The sequence below is a fragment of the Eschrichtius robustus genome, chromosome X (assembly GCF_028021215.1).
Source record: "Eschrichtius robustus isolate mEscRob2 chromosome X, mEscRob2.pri, whole genome shotgun sequence".
NCBI lineage: Eukaryota > Metazoa > Chordata > Mammalia > Artiodactyla > Eschrichtiidae > Eschrichtius > Eschrichtius robustus.
Window position 1 is genome coordinate 19,276,305 of NC_090845.1, and position 19,499 is coordinate 19,295,803.

A 19,499-nucleotide genomic window follows, 5' to 3' on the forward strand; every position below is an offset into this window, starting at 1 on the left:
ATCCAAGAAATCAAAGACCCAGTCATTAATCAGTCTTTCCAGTGAGACGGATCACCTCTGAATTCATCCTGGGGAATCTGCTGAGACCGGAGCTTGATGAAAACACAAAAACGTACTAACCAATGGTGGGGCTGGAGGACACAATACACGGGTGCACTTTTCATCAAAACATGCAGGGAAAAACCCTTTTGCCATATCTTTTGTGCTGGCTAATAAGCTTAATTCGAACACTTACTAGCCTTTTGTACAATTCTTAGCACCACGGGAAGGAAGTGCTTTTCCTTCTTCCTTAAAAAAAGTTCCAGTCCAAACCATCAGCCTCTGTAGGTTGTCTTAATTGCTACTTTGCACTGTGCTGGGCTATGACTCTGATTTTTGGCACATGCTGTCATACACAGACTTCCTAAAATAAAATGCTCCAGGATATCCCAGGAACTCTTAGAAGGCTTTAAAAAGGGACTCGCACACTGAAAGAATATCTTTGATGAAGACAGTTCAGGCGAGCAGAATGATTATTGCCAAAGAATTCTGTGATTCTTTGAGATCTTGAAGTGGGTCGGAAGAATCCTTGCCACCTAACTTATCATGGTTTGGGGGAGTTTGACAAGAATCCAGTTTTGATAAAGACAATCGTTTTTTCCTCCCCAAGTGACTATACATTTAAATAGCTAAAACATCTGTTCAGTAACATAGTAAAACATGTACACTCGGAACGCCTGAGAGAAGAGCCTGCCGAACAATCGGTTGAGAGGGGGAGCGCCGTGTTGCTGGGGGGAGAGCACCAAGATAAAGCAACCACTGTTTGTTTTGTCTGGTCAGGGGGAAAGCCAAGGCAACCAATATTTTTGGGTTTCTTTTATTTCATTTGTGTAGAAGTATTTGAGAAAGGGTGGCGAGAGGACATATCCTGACGGGCTTTTTTTTTAACCTGTCCATTAGTAGAAGAGCATGAGAACCTTGGATGTCAACGCCTAACAGACTCTTGAGACCAGCCACCAAACCACAAAAAGCGACTTTCTTCTTGCCTGGCCCTTACATCTCTCCCAATGGATGCAGAGACAGGGAGCAGCGTGGAGAGTGGGAAGACGGCCAACAGAGGCACTCGAATCGCCCTGGCCGTGTTCGTTGGTGGCACCCTGGTGCTGGGCACGGTCCTCTTTCTAGGTAAGTGGAACTGGGCTAGTGCAGTGGTTTCCTTGTGCTGTATTCTGGCAAACCTGGTCAGGATGCAGGTGGAGGGCTGTTTGCTTGTGTTAGCAGGTGGTGCATCCTTAGTTTCTATTAAATATGCAAATGAAAGGAAGCTTTTTCTTTAGGAGAGTAAATAAATAAAAACTCCCAAGTACCAAATGCATAGTCCAGAATGTGAAGTGGGTATAAAGTGGATTCGAGTGGCTAGAGGATTTGGTTGCATCGGGCAAACATTTTTTATGCATTACATTTAGCAAAATGAGTGTTTATGAATTCATAGTCAGATACTTTGATTTATTTTGTGAGGAAAGACTTTACACTGTGATCAAACCATGCTGGAATTTCTTTCCATTTGATTTTTGTCAGTGTTTGCCTGAATGAATCATGAAATTTAACTCACAAAATACAAATCAGTCTTTAAAAATGCACCGTTAATGATATTCTTCAATTCCTTTCTAATCCAGTGACTCTGGTGGAATACAAAATTTAACTCTGCCTTTCTCTTAGATTTAAAAACTAATATGAAGGAAAACAGAGGTTTTCCTCCTAAGATTTGAAAGGTATTGTGATTCATTGATTTTAATGACTTTTGGTGAGAATGATGTACCCAGAGAGTATATATGATGTTAAAAGCATATTCTTATGAGACAGAACGAAATAGAAAGGGGAGAGGAATGTTCTAAAATTTTAGGCATTTTGAATCTTTGACTCTTCGCCTTTGTATTTTTCTCATACGGCCCATACTGTTTCATTAGCTTGAAAGTCATGTAGGACCAAGCCCTATATTTAGGAGAGTCTAGGTGCAGTTTGAAATGTAGCAAGCCTGGGAACATACCTTGGCATAGGCAGGATGCAGGAGGCCATGTTTATCTTGGCAGGGGAAAACCAGTAATTAAACTTTAAAAGAGTTAGGGTTGTGTGGTTGAAAACTCTGCTAAAACGAGCAAACCACCTTTCCATGTTTTCTGTGGCCGAAGATTTAGGGAATTAGATGGGTTTATTGCTTTCTGGTACAGCTAAACCTCCTACTCCTGCAACTGAAATTGAGGCTCTCGAAAACTGGTGTGAGATTTCTTGGCACTTGGGGTTTAGGCAAGTGCCCTATCCTGAAATTCAAAACTGGAGGAAAAATGATATGGGCATGTCAAGGGAGTATGTACTATGTGGGAAATGACTACAAAGTTAGACTGTTTGTGTTTTGCAAACACTCCCAAACTTAAAAATCCAAATGATTATTGTTTATGTAAAAATATGTGCTCTTTTTAATGACGTTACTGCTGCTTGAAGCTTTTTTGAAATTCCTCTCTTATGATTACATTCTTAGGCTGTAGCATATTATCAGAATGTTCTTGATGGCAGCAAATCTTTTTTTTTTTTTTTTGGGCCACACTGATCTTAGTTCCCTGACCAAGGATCGAACCCAGGCCCTCTGCTGTGAAAGTGTGGAGTCCTAACCACTAGGCCACTGGGGAATTCCAAATCTTTGTTCCTTGAGAGAAGATGATTCTTTGGGATCAGCTCTGAAGTTTTTAGAGCACAGTAAAATTCATCAAGCCAGGCGATGCTATTATGGGTAAGGAGGCCTGCCTAAGATAGGAAAAATAACTTTCCAGTGTGCCCAATAACTTGACTGTCTCTCACTTAGAATCTTTAGAGAAGCTGTAATGGTGTCAGAGAATAAGGGTGTGGCCTCCCTCAGCCTTCGCTACTCAAAGTGTGGTCTGCGGACCAGCAGCCTTAGCATCACTTGGGAGCCTGAACTCCACCCCAGACCTACTGATTCAGAATCTGCATTTTCACAAGATCCCCAGGTGATTCATTTGCAAATTAAAGTTTGAGAAGTATTGCTTCAGGTGACCATGTCCTTTTGGATGAATACATTCAGAGACATTTGCTTTTAAATAAATGCACACTCTCAAATGAAAAAATAAATGATATTTTTGTCAAATGTCTCTGCACTATTTCTGACTCCCTTCCTTCCCTCCTCCCCTTTTCACTGCCTAGTTCCACAGGCTCTGCCACCCGCCTCCACCCTGCACCTAGCAAAGTCCTTGTCTCAAAATCTCCTGGGACCTGCCAGCCAGTGCTCTTTATGACAGTATTCTGGTTAAGGGCCTCTTCTCTTCAAGGCACTTCCGGGTAAACTTTGTGGTATATTTTTCTGCCTATATAAGTTCAGTCACATGTCTGCAATTTCTGGCATTCCTCCTTCTCTCTTATTTGTATTTTAGGCTCTGGGGTAATCTCTTTTTTAAAACCTTAGTCCTTATACAGTAAGAGTGATAGCCACTGGCCTTGGGGTGGTTTCAGAGAACTTAGAGCCCTAGGATTTAAGACCTTATATGCCTATACCCAGTTTATTTTATTGTATTTCATTTTTTTCTTTTAGATTTATTTTTTATTCAGGTAACATTGGTTTATAACATTATATAAATTTGATGTGTACAATACTTTCAGCTTTCTGGGCCATGCTGTCTCTGTTGTGGCTACCCGACCATGTTGTAGCACAAAAGCAACCATAAACAATATGTACACAAATGGGCATGGCTGTATTCCCGTACAACTCGATTTCTGGACATTGAAATTTAAATTTCGGATCACTTTCACATGCCATGAAATATTCTTCTTATGATTTTTTCCAACCATTAAAAAATGTAAAAAACATTCTTAGCTCACAGACCATTCAGAAAGAGGCAGTGGACTGGACTTGGCCCACAGGTCATAGTTTGCTGACCCCCACTTTATGGTCATTCTCATGCTCGTGTGGATGATGTCACTGCATTCTGAAGTCATTTCTGCTGCTTATAGACTAATCTAAAATGAGAAACCAAAGTGCTCTTTAAGTTTTTTAAAAAGCCCCTAACCAGCAAAAAGTAACATTTTCATTTTTTATAGTAGAAATATTTTTTTGTTGTCTCTGTTTTATTCACTTAAACCTTCACATTGTCTGGGCTTGTTGACCCTTCTTTATTTACAGGGTCTTAAGATAACCCCCCCATGGAAATGATGCTCTTCCTTTAGAGACTGGGTTTGTCTGCGTCCTAATTAATTTAACTTAAACTTTTCTTTTACTCATCATCAGGTAAAGATATTTGATTTTAGTTTTGCTACCTTAGAGGTTTTCGGTCAATGATTATTTTCCATGAAAGAAATAAGTCCTTAAAACTTTAAAAAATGAGATATAATTTACATATAACATTATTATATTGGTTTCAGGTGTACAACATAATGATTCAATAGTTGTATATATTGCGAAATGATCACCATGATAAGTCTAGTTAACATCTATCACCTCACAGTTACGTATTTTTTTTCTTGTGATGAGAACTTTTAAGATCTACTCTCTTATCAACTTCGAAATATACAACGGAGTATTACTAACCATAGTCACCAGGCTGTATGTTACATCCCCATGACCTATTTATTTTAGAACTGGAAGTTTGTATCTTGAAAGGAATGTCTTTAACTATTTTATTATCTTTTTTTCTAAAATAAAATAAGGCTAGTATCAAGAAGGTATTGTCCAGAATCATAAAATATTATTATTTACAATAAAGTTTGTTTTTCCACTGTAAAAAAAGACACATGCTCCTTAAAGAACATTTGGTAACCATATAGAAGTAGACTGAAGGGAAAATTTACTCCATGGTTCTACCACCAAGGCATATTGAAATATTCCATACTAATCTTTATGTTCCACATATATATTTTTACCTTTTTTTTTGCTTTCTAAAGGAATCAAAATATAACTTTACGACAAGATACTTCTTTTCTTAAAAATAGGCCTGAGATGTTTGTTCCATAGACAGTTTTCTTGAATCTCTAATGTAACACAGGTAAAAAGACTGTTTGGAGGATGAATGTGGGTTAATAAATAACTCAAGTTGCCACACTGGTAAGTGATGTACAGGTCTTCCATCTCTAGCAGAAATATAGATACCGCCATACTTTCTGATCCTGTTTCTCTATTGAGGGTGCTATGAAAGGCCTTGTCCCCCCTTTACCCGCCACCATCCATCTCCCCATGGCCACATTTCCAAATGATTCCTTATTTCTGCTCACAGAGTACAGCAATAATGAATTCTCCACAATTTCCCTGGCTACCAGAAATATTTTCGAAGTCTAAACTCACATCTGCTAATGCCCAGGTGCTACCTGAAGTTTACAAATAGGACACCCTTCTATACTTCTGCAGAAATCCATTTAGATGAAGTTACCAGCCAGATGGGGGAAATTAAGCCATTGATGAAAAGCTACTTCTGTCTTACAGGGTTTTTGTTGGGTTTTGTTTTGGTGGAAGTAGTTGGAAGCTTGGTCCACCAAGCTGCATCTGTCTGGTAGATGCATCTGTCTGGCTGGGCCTGGTGGGAGGAGGGGGTGTGGGGTACGGGGCAGGCAGATAATGACTCTCTTGATAGATGACTGAGTTATATACGATATATTTTTACTCTTCCCCCTTTTATGGGCCGTATCTGTATGGGTGGTTTAGATAAGACGCAGAACTTTAAATGCCACCTATGCTAGCTTTTTCCTTCCACTCTGGATTTGGTCCAAATGACACAGTCTATAAGTTTCAATTTTCCCATCACTAAAATGAGAATGTAGTTGTAAACAAAAAGTGAAATTATGAGACTTAAACCACAGATAATCAGAGATAGAAGAGACTTCAGAGATCATTTAACCCAGTGGTTCTCAAACTTGAGCCTGCATCAGAATCACCGGGAGGCCTTGTTAAAACGCAGATGGCTGGGCCCCGCCCACAGAGTTTCTGAGTCAGAAGGTCTGGGTGGGGCTCGGTCATTTGCATTTCTAATTAGCTCCCAGGTGATGTTGCTGTGCTGCCCCTGCCCTGGGGACCCCACTCTAAGAAGCACTGGTCTAGTTGTGTCTTATGTTCAAGAGAACCAAGTTTGAGAGCAACCAAGAGTCTCACCGAGGTTACTTAGCTAGTGACCAGAGTCTGGTTCTGTGACTCTGAACCAAGTGGATTTTTGAATTCGGTGTCAACACAGGGAAGGATGAACTGACAGCAAATGTCTCGCATATGTGCCTGACGGTGGGTTACTTGGTGGTGGTCTGCTGCAAGCCAGTCATCTCTTTATTTTGGTCTGTTTTTTCAGTGAGTCAGGGTTTCTTAAGCCTCCAAGCTAAGCCGGAGTACTGCCTGAAGCCAGAATGCATCGAAGCTGGTAAGTCAGTTTTCCATCCTGTGTCAAGTTATGATTATGGTACCTTGGTGAGTGGAAGAGAAAACAGGCGGTATTTTTAGTATTTTGTGTGCTTGAGGTTTACCAGGTATGAAATGCAATGCTGATGAAATTTTAAATTTTCTTTCAGACTTGGTGTGAAGTTGTGGAACGTAGGTTTCCTGTTTTCTTTTTCCTTGCAATGAAACAGCTGTGCGGTATTCCAAATCATTATAAGGAAATCAGGAAGGGGTGTGGAAGGCTGAATGGCCTCTCTTAAGACCTGGAGACCTTGGCCTTCGTATCTCCTTAGCTGGATATAGATTCCCATTTATCTCAGGTAGTCTTTCTGTATCTTCTGGTCAGTGGGTCTGGCCTGTCTGCGTCTAAGCAGGGACCCTCTGTAAACCGATACTTCCACTGTCACCTGGAATCTCTTTGGGTCCTTCTATTTCACGTTACAAGTCAAATTTTTCTTGAGGTGACAGGCTGTGTATCAGTGGGTACCCCAAAGTGAAGACGAGCGGTTAAAGTTGCCTCAGTTTTGCAACATCTATCAGTTTTGCCCTCCATAAACCAGTGTTAGGGCCTAGAGTTGCAGGACCTGGATCCCAGCCCCACTCCCATTTTTAAGCGGCCAGGGACACTAGTGTGTGTTTGCCAAGGGGAAAGTGATGGGATAAGTTAAGCACATGGTCCTTTCACTTTCCTCTTGGCCTTAAGAGAAGAGATTAATGAATTATTGCACCAAATATTTATTGCACTCCAGGCACTGAGTTAGGTTCTAGGCATATAGCAGTGAGGCCGAATGACCAGGTAAGGGAAGAAAGACAACAAACACCCAAGGCAATTAATGGACAAGAAAAACATCAGCTGGTGGTACATGTTATGCAGAAAATTTAAAAAAATAGAACAATGTGGTGGCAAGTGACAGGATGGCTAGATTGCAAAGTCTGAGGAAATGACATTGAAGGGGCCCTTTGAATAATGAGAAGGGAGTGCTCTGTGAAGATGGAGGAAAGGGCTTTCCAGGTGGGGGGAACAGCTGGGGCAAAGGTCCCGGTAGAGGAAAGAGCTTGGGGGACTTGAGGAATGGGAAGAGCCTCTGGGTAAGGGGCAGGATGCAGGTGATCAGGGTCAGTGGGGGAACCCAGGCGCCAGCAAGTTTGAGGTTTTCCTAAGTGTGCTCAGAAGCCTCTGGAGGGATTTAAGAGAGACACAAGATCTTATTAGCCTTCAAAAAGATCTCTCTGTGGAGAGCTCGACGCTGGGGAGTCTTTTGGGGTGGAGGAGAGACCACAGGGAGCAAGAATGGAAGAAGGTCGCTCAGGCAGGTGGTTATTTCGGCAAGACAGGTGAGAAGTGCTGTCAAGATGCTGTCTTGAATTCAAGATATGGGAAGGGAGACAAGAGGGTTTAGGAGATGGAGAGCTTGCTAAAGGATTGGATGTGGGCTGCAAGAAAATTCAGAGAATCAAAGTGGTACTTAGATTTTTGGTGGTGCTTGGGTGGTGGCATTTATTGAGATGGAAAAGACTTAGGTGAAAGGGCTTTTAAACTCTGAGGCCTTATACAAAGGTACTAGGTTAGACAGTTGTGTTATTAGAGTTCTTTTTTTAAAATTTATTTTTTTATTGAAGTATAGTTGAATTACAATGTGTTAATTACTGCTGTACAGCAAAGTGACTCAGTTATACACACACACATATATATATATATATATTCTTTTTCATAGTCTTTTCTATTATGGTTTATCACAGAATATTGAATATAGTTCCCTGTGCTGTACAGTAGGACCTCGTTGTCCATCCATTCTATACGTACCAGTTTGCATCTGCTAATCCCAAACTTGCATTCCTACCCTCTCCCACCCTCCTCCCCGTTGGCAACCACCAGTCTATTCTAATAGAGTTCTTTTTTTAAAAAATATTTATTTATTTATTTGGTTGTGCTGGGTCTTTAGTTGCAGCAGGTGGGCTCCTTAGTTGCGGCACGTGGACTCCTTAGTTGCAGCATGCATGTGGGATCTAGTTCCCTGACCAGGGATCGAACCTGGGCCCCCTGCATTGGGAGCGTGGAATCTTAACCACTGCGCCACCAGGCAAGTCCCTCGTCCCATTCTTAAGTGATCAACATATATATATATATATATTTTTTTTTTTTTAAACCGGGCAATATGTTAAGTGACTCACATGTGCCATCTCATAAAAATCTTCATAAGAACCGCATGAAGTTGGTGCTATCACCCGGCCCAATTGCACATGAGGGAATGTAGGCTTCTAGGAGCTAAATAACTTGCTCCGGGTCACACCCTGAGTTAGCAGCAGGGCTGGGCTTCAAGTTCATGTGTGGCTCCTCTCCATCTGTGCCTGTGTGCCAGAGGCCATGCCAGGAAACTCTCTTGGACCCTGGTCCTGTCTTGCTCTTTTTTCATAACATTAGACCTACTAGAGTCTAGGGACTAGACAACTGTTTCAGCTTTTTGATCTCGTCGCAGAAAGGATGAGAAAGATGTGGGAATCCCCAGGTCCTTTCCTGCTCCCAGCAGAGCAGCTGACCTAGGGATTTCTCCAGTGGAGCAAGGGGGACCTGGCGTCGGGTGGGGCACCAGGTGGGACTATCAGAGGACAGGTTTTAGACTTGACGTCGCCTTGTGCTTCGTCTGTGGAACAGTTTTTGCAGATGTGTGAAATTAAAAATTTTGAACTCAAACTCAAATTGAAACCCTAAGTCAAATTTTCGTACGGAGTGCCACTTATTTCATGAGTTTTGTCTCTTTATTACGAATCATAATACTGCAAAAGTAAAGCTTGAAGAATGACATTGATTATGTCGCCTCCTGCCAGCTAGTGTTTTCCCTTGCTGCCCTCTTTTTAGTTTTCACCTTGGCGACTGGCTTTCTAATATTGAAAAAGATACTTCTGCTCTTTCTGCCAGGGCTACAGTCCTCTTCACTGTAACGTGGGCGCCGCTGTGCGCCGCGTCGGCGCCGCGTGATTGCTGCGTGGGCGCCGCTGTGCGCCGCGTCGGCGCCGCGTGATTGCTGCGTGGGCGCCGCTGTGCGCCGCGTGCGTGTTGCGTGGGCGCCTCGTGAGTGCTGCGTGGGCGCCTCGTGAGTGCTGCGTGGGCGCCGCTGTGCGCTGCGTGCTGGCAGGATGAAGTTCGGGAGAGCGACGTTCGGGACTTTTTGCGAGCAGGTGCCAGTCTTTTCCGAGATGGCTTCTCTCCTTGACTTTCCTTTTCTCCTCTTCTCTATTTCCATCTATCCTAATCCCTCTTTCAGAATAAGGGGTGGAGGAAGAATACAAAGAAACGAGGAAACAAGGAAAGGGCGTGCTAATGATAGTGGATAAGGCCAGAGAAGTTGACGAGTGTGAGGCATGATCTATCTGGCCAAGTACAGGCCATGTGATCTGGGCTAAATACATAAACCATCCTAAGCTCAGTTTCACCATCTGTAAAATGGGAATAAGAGCTTTTATTTATCATACTGGTTGTGAGACTAGAAGAAAATAATGTTGGTGGTAGTACTAGTAATCCAGGTCCACAATGCCATATCCTTTACCCTGTACCCAGAGAGCGTTGTAATGCTCAGTTGGCAAGACTGGACCCGAGCTCAGTTTCTGTGATGGCAAAACTGGATCTTAACTCATGTGAGGCTGTTTTAGACTTTGTTCATCCCACTTAAGAGAATATGCGTTTATTCCCTATAGAATTATTAATGTGCTTGCTGCAGGAGTGCTGCTCCAGACATTGCTGGAGGTATTATATAATCTGTGGTTTAGGCGTTGCATTACTTTTCTAGAATCTATGAGCTCTGAAACATCTGGCCTCAAGAGTTCCGAGTAAGTGTTTGTGGAACTGTAATAGCAAATTTGTATGTATGGTTGCCAGATTTAGCTACATGCATTCATTCAGGATGGTCAGTTAAATTTGAATTGCAGATATACAACGACAATTTTTTTTTTTTGGTATGAGTATGTCCCGTGCAATATTTGGTAGTACTTACGCTGTAAGAGTAGTCATTTATCTGAAATGCAAATTTCACTAGGCATTGTGTATTTTGTCTGGCAGCTGTATTTATTTGGCGATGTGCCTGACACTGTTCTAAGCACTTTATACATATTTACTCATTTAGTTCTCATGAAAACCCTATGTGGTGCTATTATTATCCCATTTTACAGATGAGGAAACTAAGATACAGAGAGGCTAAGTAACCTGCCTAAGGTTACATAGTTATTGCATGGGGTTGTTGGCATTCAAAACCAGGTGGTCTGGCTCCAGAGTCTGTGATGAGGCTGTACTGCCTGAAAAGGGCTTAGCATAGTTCCTGGCACAGAAGAAACGCTCAATATTAGTGATTTTATTGTTACCCCCTCCCCCCCCAGCGCTGATTAAACTTAAAAAGTCAGGCTGGTATGAGTGGTGTCTCCACTTCTACTAGATAAACACTAGCTGGAGACTGAATAACAATTTACCTTATATGCATTGACTTGAGGGAATACATAGCTTGGCCTTTCACAGATTTCCTTCATTATCATATTTCTTTTATTAAAACAAGACTCTGTGGTTTTTCTCCATGGAGCTGAGTAGGGGGAGAGGAGTTTTGGTGTCTTGACAGCTATGGTCCCTTGCAATTTGAAGTCACAGTTCCCTTGCAGAAAGTGCAGCCCTGTGCCCAGCTGTGAGTTGTGAATGCTGAATTGAGAGGCTGAAGCTGGAGTTTTTCCACTTAGTGGGCTCAGTTCCAAATTCAGTGTGAGCAATGTATTCCCCCACTTTATACCAGGGCTGAGGTCAGAGCTGATTTTGCAGTTTAGGTACCTGCAAGAATACTGAGGAGATGGGATACATTTGAGGGTTGGGGGCAGGGGGAGGCTTGGGAAGGTGGCCAGAAAACAACGTGCTTATGTGAATAAAAATGTGTGTGAGGGTTCCTCTGTGTGACTCTAAATATTGTGTGGGACTGAAACTTGTATGATCCATGTTCCTGAGGTGTCCCATAGCAGATTCATTCTGTGGCTGCACAACCAGAATAACCACAAATATAAACTAAAGTGAAGATTTTATGTGTCCTAGCAAATTTGCATATTAAATATTAATGATAAAATAGTAGCAGTAAGTAAAATTGTAATTGGAGACAACCTAATTAATTCTGAAAGATGAAAATATTAAGTTAATTTAAAATTTATCAACCTTAGATTCTAAACCAATTTTTTTCTTTTTGGATGTGGAAGGATTGAGCATGATGGGGATTTTGAAGTTCTATAGAGATTAGGTTGTTTGTATATTATTAGCTTCATCAAAGACAAAAAGCTGTTTGAAATTTTCATAGAAAGTTTAGGCTAGAGAAATATGTAGCCTTACTTTTAAACCTGGAGGAACCACACACATAACCAAACTGTAATATGTGCATCTAAATTTATGCAGATTATATTTTTTTGGCAAGTCATTCAAGTTTAGCTGATAACTCATTGAGTTTTCATTACTTCAAACATAAATGTATTCTGGCATTAATTAATTATGAATATCACCCAGGATGTCATCTTTCCAAGGTCATTAAAATATTGGCCGCCTTTTTAAAAAAAAAATCATTTGGTGCGTTATCTTTATGCTAGAGTGGTAGCCAGCAGTTGGAAGGGAGTTGGAGTTCAATATTAGGAATTTTGGGACCTTCTCATTTTGTAATGAAAGACTTTTTTTTTTTTTTTTTTTTGAAAGACTTTTTTTAAAGCTCATGGATACATATTTAAGTATGAACAAACTTCCTACCGATTGACTATCTTCCATATATAATCGAGTGTGGCCTTAAGAAAGAGGAAAAGATGGCAGATCAGTCTATCGTGTCTTTCTGTTAACTCATACAAATACCCAGTTCTGCCCCTAGACTTGGGCAAGAGGGGCCCCTGCCCTGGGCCCCTCATTTAGAATGTTACAATTTGCTCTGGCCATGCCTCTCCCCTCCTCAACCCAGAATTCCCTGCAAGATGGCCCCAAGCCTCCTTTTAGGGCCTGTTTGGGTCTCTTCCAGGGCTTCATTCCTCTGAGAGCTGCCCTGAATGTCAAGGGGCTCAAGGATCCATACCTGGCCCTCCAGGTCTTTATAAAGGTATATTGTAAATAGATATTGTCAACATTTAGATATTACATGTGGGCTTCTGTTTCAGTTAGCCTTTGTTGTGGAACAAACCACCCCAAACCTTAAAGGCCTGAAACAAGAGTGATTTAATATTTCTTCTGATGCCTTGGGTTTGGTGGGGTTCCTCTGCTGAGACTGCCTAGGCTCATTCATACAGCTGCATTCAGTTGGAGGGTCGCCTGGCCTGGAAGGTCCATGATAGTTTCAGTCACGCGTCTGGCGGTTGGTGGTGGCTTGGTTCTTCTTCACATGGCCTTACCTCCTCCAGGAGATTCTTCAAAGGGCAGTCTCAGGGCTCCAAAGGGACTTAACGTGGAAGGTGAAAGGCCTCCTAAGGCCTAGTTTTGAAACTCATGAAAAGTTACTCTGCCACTTTCTGTTGGTCAAAGCAAGTCACAAGGCCAGCCCAGACTCATGGCAGGGGAAATAGATCCTGGTGGCAAGAGTGGGAAAGTCACCTTGCAGAAGGATGAAAGGAATGGAAGGAAATGTCACACGCGTCCTGGCAAACAATTTACCTGATACTCCATTTGTATTCCTGTTCCAGGTCCCACAGATGTTAGGGGTGCTCCTGCAAAAACCAGTAACAATAATATGACTAAACTTTTATCCACTCACTCTGAATGTAATAGTTTAATATAGTGAAGTTGATTCAGGGCGTCATTTGAGGGGAAATGTAAAAGCCAAGGCTTGGGAACTGGTTGATATGAAATCATTGTTTAATTTGGAAGAGACCAGTACACAATGTTCAGTGCTTGTCATTAATCCTATGATTTTCTTTTTAAATAGCTGCTTCCATCTTGAGTAAAGTAAATCTGTCTGTGGACCCTTGTGATAATTTCTTCCGGTTTGCTTGTGATGGCTGGATAAACAGTAATCCAATTCCTGAAGATATGCCAAGCTATGGGATTTATCCTTGGCTGAGACGTAATGTCGACCTCAAGTTGAAGGGTAAGTTTCTACTTGGGTTTGGTGATGCGCTTTACAGAGAGCAGTATTTGACAAGAAAAACATAGTTTTGGATTTGAGGCATGACTGCTCACTCTTTAACTATACTAAATTCACTTCCAAGATTTTTTAAAGTGGAAGATTGAAAGGAAAGTTGTGGAATTTTAATCTTTCAGATCTCAGTGCAAGCCTAGTGTAGCTCATTATGTTCACATTTGATAATAGTAAGTTCTGCTGCTAAAGGATAAATAGCATTTGATTGAGGTTGGGAGCAAAGGAATAGTTAATGAAAATCGCGTTATATTGGTATACTTATTCATCTGTTATGTTCAGAACAAACTTCATCACTTGCTCACTGTGTCCTGGATTTTCATGGTTTACAAAATGTACTTAACACTTCATTGTCTTTTGACATCACTTTTGAGAACTCTGGATGACCTTGTGTTTGTCATGTTGTTCCTGTTAACTTCGAAGTTGGCTCTGGGAAGACTATCCTTCCCCCATGGCCTCTCAAGCAATGACAAGCTCACACACACATACTCACATATGCGTGCATGCACACATACTCTTCAAAAGTTGGAAGTATCTTTTGCTGGGGGATCTTCTGCTCACAATTGGTCTAATTTTTATGCTGAGTTATTGGAGAAAACCACTTCAGAACGCAAGTAGGGAGATTTCAAGGCCAGGTAAGGTGAGTGTTTTGAGAAGGCAAAAATAGTATATATTTTTTTCACTTTCTTATAACTGAGCTATGCCATATAACTTGCATTCAGTAACACACCCAAAAGAATTTCTGAAAATTTTTGAGAATCATCATTTTTCTATCTTCTCCATATCCTTTTCCCCAAGATTTTAAGAATTAAGTTCATTAATTTTAATGAAAATTAAATACGTATCAACTTATATATATGTTATAACATCTGAAACCATTGGCAAAATAGATACCTATTGTCACTGTAAGGAAAAATGTGCCTAAATTTCACAACTAGGTATAAATCATATGGACTTACATTTTCTACTAGAAGGCTGAAACTTAGTCTTCATAAGTTATAAATGAGAATTTGCAAGAATGTCAGAGTTTTCCCATAACCCAACAGGTGAGATTCCTGTTCTGTGGAACTGTAAATAGGACCTTGAAGAATGAATTTACTGAGACTTATTTCCCTGTAGGATATTAACTCGTGTCGGTCCTTTACCTACCATTCTTGCCTGTTTCCTGTTTCTCTTCTCTGGCTTCTTTTCTTCCTAGACAGAGAGATGTGTGCGTGTGTGCACACGTACACACACACAATTGGAGAAATATCAATGAAGGATAAGAAAAAGTCAGTATCTCCAGATAGGTGATCCTTTTATATTAGTTATAGCCCAAAGATTTCTATCTTCAGGGCATGAAGCAGTTATAATAAGTTAAAGGATTTCTGGGAATGTCTTATTGTAAAAACTAAAATCAGTATCGATGGGCTTTGTTTGAGGAGGACATGGTATATGGGCTAAAATTCATAGAAGTAAGAGTAAATTGTTCAGAGCAGCACAAGTTTTTTTTTTTCTACTTTGAAAAATGAAAAAATTTTATTTCCAAGCTCGGTCGTGAAAGTAAAAAGGAGCAAAAATAACATGCAAAAAGTAAAAAGAAAGTCACGCATAAATCCACCCCTAGAAATAACTGCTAATAAAGCAATTGGGTATATATCTTTCCAGGTGTTTTTTTCCATGTGTGGGTACATATGCATAATCTCATATGCACAGCCATATATTTTAAAAAATAAAAAATAGCTGATATTTATGCATGCTGCTCTGTCACCTGCTGTAACACATAATGTATTCCTCATAGACACGGATTATGTCAGTAGATATCTTTCCTTATTATAAGTAACACTATAATAATACCTAAGTTTACACATCTTTATGGCCTTATCTAAATGTATCCTTAGGATAAATTCCCAGATATGAAATTGTTGTGTTGAAAGAGTATTCACCTTTCATTTTTGTTGCATATAGCAGAATCGCCCTTTAGAAAGTTATTTTTAGGTCTTCATATATTTTCCTGCTGTTTTAAATGGTTACTTTTCTCAATCACCTGTTTCTTTTTGTGATATAAAGTAGGGGTCAGCAAACTGTGGCCCGTGGGCCAAATCCAGCCCACTGCCTGTTTTTGTAAATAAAAGTTTTTTTGAAAGACAGCCACATCCATTCATTTATGCATTATCAATGGCTGCTTTTGCACCACAAAGGCAGAGTTGAGTAGTTGCATATAGAGACCATATGACCCATAAAGCCCATATAACCTGCAAAGCCTAAAATATTTACTCTCTGACCTTAATGGAAAAAGTATGCCAACTCCTGATGCCTGTTGTAAAGCTTTGATATATCTATATTGGATCTAGGTAGAACTGTTTTATTAATTGATAGCTATTTGGTGGGTTTTTGGGATTCTTTGGTAGGTAATCATAAAATTAAATAATTATAATTTTTGTCTCTCCCTTTTACTATATTGACTGGAGTCTCAGAATAATGTTGAATTATAGCAATGATAATGGGTATAATTTTCTTTTTTTTTTTTTTTTTTAGTAAATTTATTTTATTTATTTATTTTTGGCTGCATTGGGTCTTCATTGCTGTGTGCGGGCTTTCTCTGGTTGCAGTGAGCGGGGGCTACTCTTTGTTTCGGTGCGCGGGCTTCTCATTTCAGTGGCTTCTCTTGTTGCGGAGCATGGGCTCTAGGCGCGCAGGCTTCAGTAGCTGTGGCACGTGGGCTCAGTAGTTGTGGCTCGCGGATTCTAGAGCGCAGGCTCGGTAGTTGTGGCACACGGGCTTCGTTGCTCCGCAGCATGTGAGATCTTCCCGGACTGGGGCTCGAACCCATGTCCCCTGCATTGGCAGGTGGACTCTTAACCACTGTGCCACCAGGGAAGCTGGGTATAATTTTCTTATTCCTAACTTGGGTGGTAATGCCTCTAGCATTCCCCCCAATATATTTTTTCTTTGTTTCTAACATTTTTTATTGTGTTCTGTTATTCCTAGTTTGCAAAAAGGTATTGCTCAAGAAAACTCTCTTCACTGTTTATCAGGAGACTCACATGGAGTATCTCTTTTAACTTCTCTCGATTTTCTCATGCTAAATTAACCTTATAATCTTGAAATAAATCCTGCCTATGAATGGTTTATTATTTTAAGACATTGCTTAAGAATTGAATAAGCTAGTATTTTGTTATATTTGTGTCTGTATTTATGATTCATATTGGTCCATGGATTTTTGTGTGCTAGGTTTGTCAAATTCTGTTATCAAGATTGTGCTGGCCTTGTGAAACAAAATGGGAGGCTCCCCATATATTTCTATGCTCTGGGAAAGACACAGAAAAATAAATCTCAAGTTATTTTGTGACAAGCCCTGTAAAGGATGAATTAAAATATCAGTCATAGGGCTCTTGCTACAGGTGCCAAGAAGGAGAGCAAATGGTGGAGTAGGGTCTCTTTTTAAATTAGTATCATCTTGTTCCAGATGCATGTGCTTGAAATATAAAATATGTATTCTTTAAACTTTTAAAGTTTGAGGTAATTCGGACTTAAAAGTTGAAGGAATAGCACAAAGAACTCCCATATACCCTTTACCCAGATTTCCTGATTGTTACCGTTTTGCTGTACTGTATTGGCTTTATCATACTATTCTTTCATTCTCTCTATCTATAAATGTATAGATTAGAAATATGTAAATATATAGATGATACTGATACACAGATTTATAGATACATATCTTTCTGAACTCTGCAAGTATGTTGCACATAATTAGGTATTCTTAAAGTGTATAAACAGAGCTTTTCAAATATCAGAGGTGCTGACAATCTTATTTTTTAAACACTAGACATTTATTTATTCATTTAGCATGCAAGTTGTTTATTTTGGGAAGTGATCCCAGGAAATAGAGGTGAGGGACTGGGAAGAGTGAAAGATGGAAGGGAGGAAAAGTGAATCCAAGAATTAGACACTAGTCTTTAAATTCTATCTATATGTCTTTATTCGATATCTATCTATGTATCTGTGTATCTCTCAGGCTGTCTGCTTATCTATCTAACCATCCAGGTGATACAAGCTCATTGTAGGTCAGCTATAAATGACTAACGAGGAGAAACATACTTCAGATCCCAATACCTGGTGATAACTTTTTAAATGCAAATATAAATATAAAATTATATGTATATCTCAAAAGGGATCATATATTCTATTTTTATAATCTGTTATTTTTACTTGACACGTTAACATGTTTTCAGGTCAATAAAATAGATCTATACCATCATTTGCCATGACTACTTTGTATGGATATGCTACAGTTTGTTTCATCAATTCATGTGTTGCCATTTAGGTGGTTTCCAAATTTTTTCCTCATTGTAAGCCACTCAGCCTGAGTTTTGATGCCACAGAGTTGGATTTGAATCCTGGTTCCCTTTCATTTCTCCTCTGTGTCACTTTTGGTCAATTACTTAGCTTACCTAGCTCAGCTTTTTTATCTTTCAAATGGAGATAAGAATACCCATTTCATAGGATTTGTGAGGACTAAAGGACATGACCTATATAAATTACCCAGTCTAGTTCCTGGCATGTATAGCAGGCCCTCAATTAATATTTGTCCTTTGCTCCTCCATTTTGTCTCAAAGATAGTTCTAAGGCTCATGAAGTAGTGTCTGTCAGATGCCTTACATTTTATTCTGGTCTTATCCTCTGTAAATATCATGTGCTTTCAAAAGTGTTGAATACAGTCTAGATATTTTTCCTCACCCTTGATAAAAAAGAGAGAACATCCAAAAATAAAACGCAATACGACCAATCAGAAGAATACCATTTTCTTATGGCTGATAGAGAACACACAGAAACGGCTGTCCAATTTGTGAAATAAAATGGATTTGACAGACCTGGCTGATGAAAAATTGCCCTCTATTGAAGTCAGCAACCTGGCTTCATGAATTTTTTCTTTAAATGGCATATAAGACTCAGATTTCTACTTGGCAAATAAAATTATTTCTTGTTCTCTCCAAGAATTAGGATTTGTTTTTTTAAAAAAGGCTGAATGTAGTCATGTGTTTGAATGTCTTAAAATTTCCCTCCTACAAAACCTCCCAAATTTGTTTTCATGTGACCATGAAGATGACACAGCATGCACTGCTTATGAACGAACAGACGAAAATTTTGCAAATGAGCACTTATGAAACATGAGGCAATGAGTGAGATAGAACACTTGTGTCAAACAGAAGACAGATGACTCAGGGTAGGGCCAGCTCATCTCTATTATGGAATAGCGATCTTTGCCAATAGTTTATAAAGAAACGCAGTATATTATTATGTTTAAGCACAGACAGCACCAGCAGAACAGTAAGATGAAGTAGGGTCTGTGCATTAATGGGCAGAGAAAGATGATCGTGATTCATAGATTGGTTATTTATTTGTAAATACCTGCTGGCTGAGATTTAAATGATTCTCATAATTAAATAACCCCCCTATAATCTTGTTTTTCCTATTAGTGATCCTAGCTAAATCATCTTTTACAGATATTAAAAAGCTGAAAACTTCAGTTCAGCTCCTGTAAAGTCATTTGATAATTAGAAAGTTCAGATCGTTGAAGACATAGTGAATTGTGTCATTTTCCTCATACAGTGAACATGGTATAATGATGTACCAGATTGAGCCTTGACATCATTAAGCTCTTTGAAACAAATGATGTCAGACTAGAAAAAACAAAACAGGGATGTGGTGAGGAAGTGCTAAGGAGCAGCCAGCCACTGTGGTGTGCTTCTTATTCCTGGTGAAAACTCAGCCCCTGTAAGTCTCACTGAATCTGCTATATAGACTGAGTGCGCCCACTCAGAGCAGATTCCTGTTTTTCTGACCATGCTGGCTCTTTTTCACGTGGCCATACAGGACGCAACAAATTGCCAGTTTATACATACATCGTTATCGGTCCTGTGTGCATAGAGGGGTGCTGTGTAAAGATTTGGGCCTGGATCGCAGACTTTTAGAATGTGAAATGAAATGATTTTACCTGAAAA

General features: G+C 40.0%; 1 protein-coding gene across 1 annotated transcript in view; it reads left to right on the forward strand.

The window, feature by feature from the left end:
- The first annotated feature begins 1,046 nt into the window (after positions 1-1,046).
- PHEX (phosphate regulating endopeptidase X-linked) overlaps positions 1,047-19,499 on the forward strand; it is a 198,178-nt gene continuing 179,725 nt past the window's right edge. The window contains exons 1-3 of the mRNA XM_068533165.1: positions 1,047-1,164; positions 6,312-6,380; positions 13,306-13,467. Of these exons, the coding sequence (XP_068389266.1) occupies positions 1,047-1,164; positions 6,312-6,380; positions 13,306-13,467 (349 nt within the window). The remainder of the gene's footprint in view (positions 1,165-6,311; positions 6,381-13,305; positions 13,468-19,499) is intronic.